Raw genomic sequence first — 8,108 nt, forward strand, 5'->3', positions numbered from 1 at the left:
ATCAGCTAAAAAGAGGATTGCATCATAAAAATGAACATAGACTTTTTGCATCCATTAGACTATCTTCACTGACTGCAAGACATATTTTGAAAATGAGCTATCGGGAATATTTAGTGTCTACACACATAACTACACACATTCTTCCCTTACCACACTGTTAAGGCCCACTATTCTTCTTTGCAAGTGCACAACTAAATCATTCACACAGTAGAACAATACTAGAATGATTACGTCTGAATTACTCTGTTATATCAGGGGATCACAGCACCCTGGAAGCTAAGTGTATATCCACATTGCACGCATTCTATCGGTTCTTTAGTTCTTAGTCACATTTTGCACACGACCACCAGGGAACCTTTATACCTTTTAGACCAAATGGGTGATCACTTCACGTGCTGATCTTTTAATACCCTCAATACCTGGAATTGGCATATTTTCCACTCATGTGAAAACTTGCTGCAGAACTAGAACATCTGAGATTAGTGCATAATTAGGCAGCAAGCATCCAATGACCTGAGCTTGACCACAGTAAGTCAGCTTGGTCTGCCTTGGCAAACCAGTCAGACTCATTAGATTTACTGCCACTCACAGTTTCCAGTTCTAACTGCCCAGTATACGTAAGCCGAGGAAAGCTAACACTCTGCGTGTGGAGCTCTCTTACCCACTAACCTGCATTTGTTCATGTTTGTGTTCAGTGCTGTATATTAACTTTAGTGGAAAACAAAATTCCAAAGACCATTTAAACAATATATTTACATAAATTTTTTCAGTGTCTGATCGGCCTTTAGCCTTCGATCCTGAAAAATAAAGCGAACTGCAAGCGCCAAAAACTGCAGTTCCTTGAACAGTCATTTGACGTAGAGATTACCCCTCCACCCGCAAATATATACATGAAGCAAACTTTCTTATAATCTTTCACATAAAAAGAAAAAAAAAAGAGAGAGAAAAAGCCAAATCGATGCCTTCAGTGTTTACGTGCCCAAACATGTTTTTTATTTTCTTTGTACCCAACAAGACTAAGTTTTAAATGAATCCTTGTTTTGTATATTATCCTGTTTGCCAATAGTCTAATTGCGATCAACAAGCTGAATATCAGTTGATATGTCTGTGCATTTTTGGTAAGAAATGTTTGGATGTGATGTTATCTCTATGTGCAATCAACATGTGGGGAGGGGACGAGATGTTTATGCACTTGTGCATAAAAACCTTTGCTGGTTTTTGATAAACCTCTGCTAAACATTCATCATTATCATTTATTTTATATTAATGTGCTATCAGAGACAGAGGCCTCCAGCTCATGGATCTATCATGCCAGATTTAGATGTTCTAGCTTGCCGGTGCTTTTCTTTTAATGCAGCTCTATTTTTGTTCGGAACTGCCCTCGTGTTGTCTGTCCATCAAAGATGTAAATGGTCAAAACTCTAGAACAAGTGGATAGGGTTATTTTGGCAATGCACAGTAACTCTCATATGACCAACTCCAACTTAGTAATTTGATGACATGCACGCTTGCCAGTTGTAAACATGGGGCCCTTTCGCATCTCAACGAGTGATCCTGTTTGATGTGACACATTAGTTTCTGACCTCTAGTGTCCCTGGTGTAAGGAGAATCTTTTGTTGCACGCTCCAAAAAAACCCACATCTTTCACATATATGAAAACTCAAAGGTGTAAAATGAAAACAAAACCCCTGAACAATTTCAACACTGCCCGTTTGCTTGTGGGTGGCATTTGATGCCTTAGAAATAAGATGAGACTTAAAATGCAAATTGCATCTTAATTCTAAAGTAACAAGAATGATTACAACTTGCAAGTGCATTAAATATATGCTTTTTCAAAGCCATGTTTTTATGTCAAGTATTTTTCCTGTCCTCCCCTCCCCCCTGTTTTCTCTCCTTCCTCTTTGTCTGCTTGATCTGCTTGATCCTCTCTTAGGTGCCTTGTCTCCTCCCAGCGACAGCTACGGCTCTGTGATTGGATGATTCCGACGAGGGGGCGGGACCTCTTGCTGCCCCTGCTGTTTTTCTAGCTGAAGAATCAGCACCGTCGTCAGTTTCGGTAACAGACAGAGGACGAGGGCAACACCAGTATTCGTTGCTCTGAAACGTTTAAGTAGCTTGAATTGTTCGATAGTGTACATTTGTTGAAACGTGTAAACAAGATGAACCTATAGCTCAGCGGGAGGGGGGCTTTATTTCTTGTCCTCCATTAAAGAAAGGACTAGGATTAAAGGACTTCATCCGTCGCTGATTCCGACCTTCCTGTTTAGCCCTTTGTTTTTCACTGCTTCGGTCAAACGGGAGAGCAGCAGCGCCCCCTGTGAGACAACAGGGAACAGCACAAGGATAGGGAGCCAAACAAGCGGCCGAACCGCTAGCCTACCGTGCGACGTGGGTCCCCACAGCATAGCCGTCCGATGCGGAGTGAGGATGAGTCCCGCTCTGGAAGCCCTTATGCAGGCGGACGGGAGTCCTTATCCAGGAAAAGGGGTGATGCTTGAGCCCTTCGTGCACCAGGTGGGAGGCCACTCCTGCGTGCTGCGATTTGGGGAACAGACTATTTGCAAGCCCCTCATCCCCCGAGAGCATCAGTTCTACAAGAACCTGCCAACGGAGATGAGGAAATTCACCCCTCAATACAAAGGTAAGACGCCGCATCCTGGAATGTGGAGCAGGTATGATGCTAACGGTTGGGTCCCCAGGATCCTCCTTTTCTTTCTCTGTATTCATCTCTCTGCCAGCGGTGTTTGACGTGCTCCAGGTTGCATTTAATGTTGCGAGCACATAATGTTTTAATGCAACGCCTCAAGGCACATTGCATACACAACAAGACGAGATGATTGCATTACAGAGACCACAGAATGTACACAGTATAAATATGTCTGGGGATGTTGGCAGAGATGCAACTACTGTTCAAAGTGGGGCGGTTTCAAGTAGCAGGATCTCAAGGACTGATTGCCAGCCAGGAGGATGTTAAAGCCAGGGTGTCCTGTCTGGCTTTTAAGGCAGCTCCTGTTTCACGATGAGATATAGTGCCACATTGCTTAAAAAAATATCTAGAGTAGAGTAGCTCACAAGTCATCTGAGGATATCTCCAGGTCTGGTTTCAGGTTCTCCACAGAAATCTGCACTCAAATACACATTTTCACTTGCACGAAGGCTTCTTTTTCTTTATTTTTTCACCTGGGTGTTATGTTTCCTGGTTGCGTTCAGGCCCACAGTCTCACATGCGCACTCATAGCCAAGTGCATGAGGATGCAGACGTCTTAAGGTGGCTGTTTGACGAGATCAGGCACATGAGTGGTAACTTGACTCCTCAGTTATGCAGTGTGGGACTATTAAAAGACCTTGGATGAGGAGTGGGATTTGAATAGTGGGCTCCTGGAACCATTAATTCCTCACCACAGTCACTTGGTCTTTTTTTCTTTCATTGAGAAACATTGGAAGAACACAGGCCTTGCTTTCCTTGTGATTAGAGTAAGGTTTAAATATATGTGGAATTCACTAAATATTATCAACACGAGGGTTTTCAAAATGTAGAGTAAGGGGGAAATACTTCTAAGCCTCCATGTGGGAGCACCAGTATCAAGGTTACAGCCTGAAAGTAGAACTGGACAGTCAGAACTGTTCAATGAAATAAGATAATAGGAACTGAAATGACTATACAACCCTGCCAGAACACCTCCTGGCATATACAATGGAAGACATTAGGCCATAAAAAAAGCTGTATTGATAAACTTTATCAGTATTTCTCTAGCGCTGGTTGAACTGAGCCACAGTGACTCATATGTTCCCACAGTCAGCGGTGGTGTGATGACAGTGCAGCTCTGGGTGGACAGGACAGTCCCCCAGGGCAGATTTCAGAGGCGTGTCTTCCTGCTGGAGGACGATGATGTCAGTGCAAATGACGTCAGCCAGGCCTCTAGTAGCAGAAGAATTGTAGATGCTGGTTCCTCAAGCCCAGCATTTAACACAAAAAAACAACCCATTTCTTTTTTTTTCTTTTTTTTATTGCCGGTCAGTCTGTCCTTCCTTGGTAGTGTGATCGATGCTACTTGTGCGGTTTCATGGCACGACTCGGATGCTATGTACGTGTCAGTCTGTTAGATCCACATCTCTCCTTCCTGTCTCTGGTTTGTCTGTGTCAGCCGCTGCAGCTGTGGTGTTTATTCTCAGTGCGACACCTCTCTGCAGTACACCGGTCCTTTTAGGGAGTTTTATTAGAGGAGGGGGGGGGGGGGGGGTCGACTTGGGTGTCTGTTTGTTGGTATCTCACAAATAAGCATCGTTGTCAAGGTGCTTGGAGTTTATTCTGTCATTAGGATGGTTTTAGAAACTTCTAGCAGCTCTTTTTTTTTTTTTTTTTTGCTCTGTGGTTTGCTAATGACTGTATCAAATTCTGTTGGGAAATGATCTTAATGCATTTGAAAGCTGTCATTTAAAGGCCTGATTATGATGAATACACTGGTTCATGGCTTATTACTGTGGCAATGTGTTGCACGTGTGTATTTGGTCCATGCAAACCCATGTTTTTAAAGACTGTATTTTGAATAATCATGAATGTATGATGAGAATGTCTGAAATATGCTTAATAAATGTCTTACTCAGTTATAGTTGCGTCTGCCTCGTGTGAATTTTTGAGTCTCGTTTACTGACCTTGGATTAAGAGTTTGGCTTTAGTGATGGACATTAACGCTCATTTTATGGTGTTATGCAGATGGATAAAGTTTGTTACATGTTCGTTACGTGTGCGTCCGTGTGTGTGATTATGCAAATGGGTGCAGACAAACGTGTCACTGCCTGTGGGAATCCGTCATAACATCCGTACGAGAACGATTTGGTTGTCAAGCAGTTTAATCTGGGAGATTATTTTCAAGCATGAATACTCCAATAAGCATCCCTTCTGTCCTCTTTTCTCAGGTGTGGTGTCCGTCAGCTTTGAAGAAGACGAGCAAGGGAATTTGTGCCTCATTGCCTACCCCCTGCACAGCGAGTCAGGGGACCTGGAAAACAAAGACCCCTCGGCGGACTGCGAGCCCAAGAGCAAGATGCTGAAGTGGAGCAACAAGAAGCAGTCCCCTTTGCTTCTGGACAATGACAACTATGGCAAAGACAGGGCGCGACACAGCCGTAAAGAAGAAAAGCTCCTGAGGTGAGGAGGCTCGTTTTATCATGCTTTTTGTGCATTCGTAGATGACAGAAGACTTATTGCTGTGTTCTGTAGCGCCAGACCTGATGTGTGATTGTGTCGTCACCCTTGCAGTTACAACCGCGATGAGGTGCAGCAACAGCAAGCCGAGGTTCTGTACTTCAGCTTGGAGAAAGGCAACGTGGTGCCACAGATCAAACACAATCCCTGGAGTCTGAAATGTCACCAGCAGCACTTACAGAGGATGAAGGAGAACGCAAAGCACCGCAACCAATACAGTATCCTTTCGCTAAAGATTAGTTTGAGCAGTGACGTGTCCTACGATAAAAAGACTGCTTTCGGCTGTTATGCATCTGTTTTATAGATCCTTTTCGTTGTGTGATCCTTGACTCGCCCTTTTTATAGAATTTATCCTTTTGGAGAATCTGACATGGCGCTATAAAGTACCATGTGTGTTAGACTTGAAGATGGGAACTCGCCAACACGGGGATGATGCATCGGAGGAGAAGAAGGCCAATCAGATTCGCAAGTGTCAACAAAGCACATCCGCATCTATCGGTGTGCGACTGTGTGGCATGCAGGTAAAGGATAGATTTTCTTTGAGATTCTTTTGCATTTATACGTGAAGCTGTGGTTCTCATGTTGCTACATGTCCCCTGCAGGTGTACCAGTCAGACTGTGGTCAGCTGATGTTCATGAATAAGTACCACGGACGCAAGCTAACTCTCGCTGGCTTCAAGGAGGCTCTCTACCAGTTCTTCCACGACGGGCGTCGCCTGCGCCATGAGCTGCTGTCTCCAGTGCTGCGCAGGCTCCGGGAAATGCAAGCTGCCCTAGAGTCCTGCGAGTCGTACCGCTTCTACTCCAGCTCCTTGTTGATCATCTATGACGGAGACCCCCCGAGGACTCCCGTTAGACCTAGACACCGAGGTGGCGAAGAAGGCGATGAAGATGACCCGTCTGATGACGAGGAGGAAGAAGGTGCCTTCGGTTTCCCCCATTCCTCCTCAGCGAGCAGCAACGCCGGTGGGGCTGGAGGGAGCAGCAGTGGCGGCAGCGGGCGCTTGTCCCACGGCGCGGGGGAGGCCAGCAGCCCTGAGGTGGACGTGCGCATGATTGACTTTGCTCACACCACCTGTAAACACTATGGGGAGGACAGCGTCGTGCACGAAGGCCAAGACAGCGGCTTCATCTTCGGCCTTCAGAACCTGATCACGATTATCTCCCAGCTGGAGGATCACAGCACAGACTGAGGCTGCACTGAACCCAAATTGGTGTGAATTTCAAGCGTGGGAAATGCTCACCGAGCTCAAACCCTGCTATATACCCCCAAGGTGTATTATGCCTACATAGGGGTGATGGGTGGAAACCTCAGGACACCTCTTTGCTAGGGGACAGTCTGTGTGGTCGATCCTGCTGGAGGACAGGGCTGCTTGTGCCCTCCATCGCACTTTTCTCTGGCCGAGTCTGAGACTTTTCTTTGTTATACATGGTAGGAGAAGCGTTGCACGAGGCAGACGTCTCGCAACAAACACAGGGACTCCTGTAACCTTGTAGAACCCTCCTCCCCTTCTCTGGTACAGACGAGTATCTTGGTTGTTAAGTTCTCTCTGAGAGAGAAAGAGCGAGGCAGAGAAGGTTGAAGCTGTAGTGGTGCTTTACCTGTGATGTGACATACTTTTCTTTCTTTTGTATGAACTTTGAACTGCCTTTCCCCAACAGCATAGCACAACTAGTTGACTTAAGAGGCTGACCTTGGCTGGCTAGGTCTGCAGCATTGTAGCAATTGCAAAAAAAATAAAAATAATTGGATAAGGACGTTTAGTGTTTATCTCGATGTCGCGTAAGACCCTTGTGATAGAAATGGTTTCTGTGTCCGCAGAGCACTTGGATTTAGACTTTTTGTTGTAAGAAGACTGTAGGTGTAGAAGAAGGGATTTGCCTTTTTTCAGTATTTGTTGTCTCCTGCACATCTTGCCTGTAAACAAGACTTTTTGTACAGGGGATCGTTTTTTTAAAAATTTCATTTCTGTTTTGGTCATTGTCTTTGTTTTCATCTGAACTTCTTCATTCCTTAAAATTTGACTTAAAGAGAATATATTGATAAGAACACTAGCTATAAAGACTTATTTATTTGAAAGAAAATGTTTAAGATAATGGAAAAAGAGCACATTCCATAATACCACTCTAAATGTTCTTTCCTCCTGATACAGACTTTGATTTGTTTTATATTCCAAGAGCTCTCTTCTTATCCCTGTGTGTTAACAGTGTCTTGGAAAATAAAGGCATTCATTGTGGTAAAATTGATTTTCTGTGTTGTGTTCATTGTTGATATGACATGCGATTGCTGCTCGGAAAGTACTGAAAAGGGTAAGTGAAGGAGAAATGCGCATAGATGCGTGAAAGCAGCTGCACAAGAGGAAATGGGGCTGCGGTAAATGAGTCATCCTTTGGCTTTGAATACTATAGAAAATGTTTCCAGTCGGTCGTGACCCAGTCATGCTTCACATTGTGCAATAAGAGAACAACTAATGCTTCCACACCTTATCCTTTACCGTGGTACCGCTCAGAGAAGCAGGACCTGTTGAGCTAGTAGAAGGTTGTGGGTGAAAGAATTAACTTTCTCAGAGTGCGAACGTGTTCCAGTTCTTCTTTGTGTCCGATAAAGAGAATGGCATCATTCTGGTTTAACTTCGATAAAGACATTATTCTAACGTCCACAAGACAAAAGAAACTGGTCATTAAATCTTCTGGTGTCGGTCCAACCTAAAAACTGATGAAAAGCCCAAGTTTTGTGAAAACTCAAACTTAAGAGCTAATTCACCTGCAACAACTTCATGATTCTGTTCTTATGCTTCTCTTTTTGATGGAGAGTTATCTGAAGGTGTATTAAAGCAGAAGAAGGCTTGTGCTCAGACCATAGAGTGGTTAAACCAATGAACGCTGCGGACTTCGAAGGTGG

At 44.3% G+C, this 8,108-nt stretch overlaps 1 protein-coding gene across 1 annotated transcript; it reads left to right on the forward strand.

Moving 5' to 3' along the window:
* The first annotated feature begins 2,009 nt into the window (after positions 1-2,009).
* ip6k2b (inositol hexakisphosphate kinase 2b) lies at positions 2,010-7,453 on the forward strand. The gene is made up of 5 exons (XM_072382240.1): positions 2,010-2,641; positions 4,918-5,149; positions 5,261-5,424; positions 5,552-5,727; positions 5,809-7,453. The coding sequence occupies exons 1-5, from the start codon at positions 2,428-2,430 to the stop codon at positions 6,397-6,399; spliced, it is 1,377 nt and encodes a 458-aa protein (XP_072238341.1). The 5' UTR covers positions 2,010-2,427; the 3' UTR covers positions 6,400-7,453.
* The last annotated feature ends 655 nt before the right edge of the window (positions 7,454-8,108 follow it).

The sequence above is a fragment of the Leuresthes tenuis genome, unplaced genomic scaffold, assembly GCF_036924035.1.
Source record: "Leuresthes tenuis unplaced genomic scaffold, fLeuTen1.0.hap1 SCAF_3, whole genome shotgun sequence".
Lineage (NCBI taxonomy): Eukaryota > Metazoa > Chordata > Actinopteri > Atheriniformes > Atherinopsidae > Leuresthes > Leuresthes tenuis.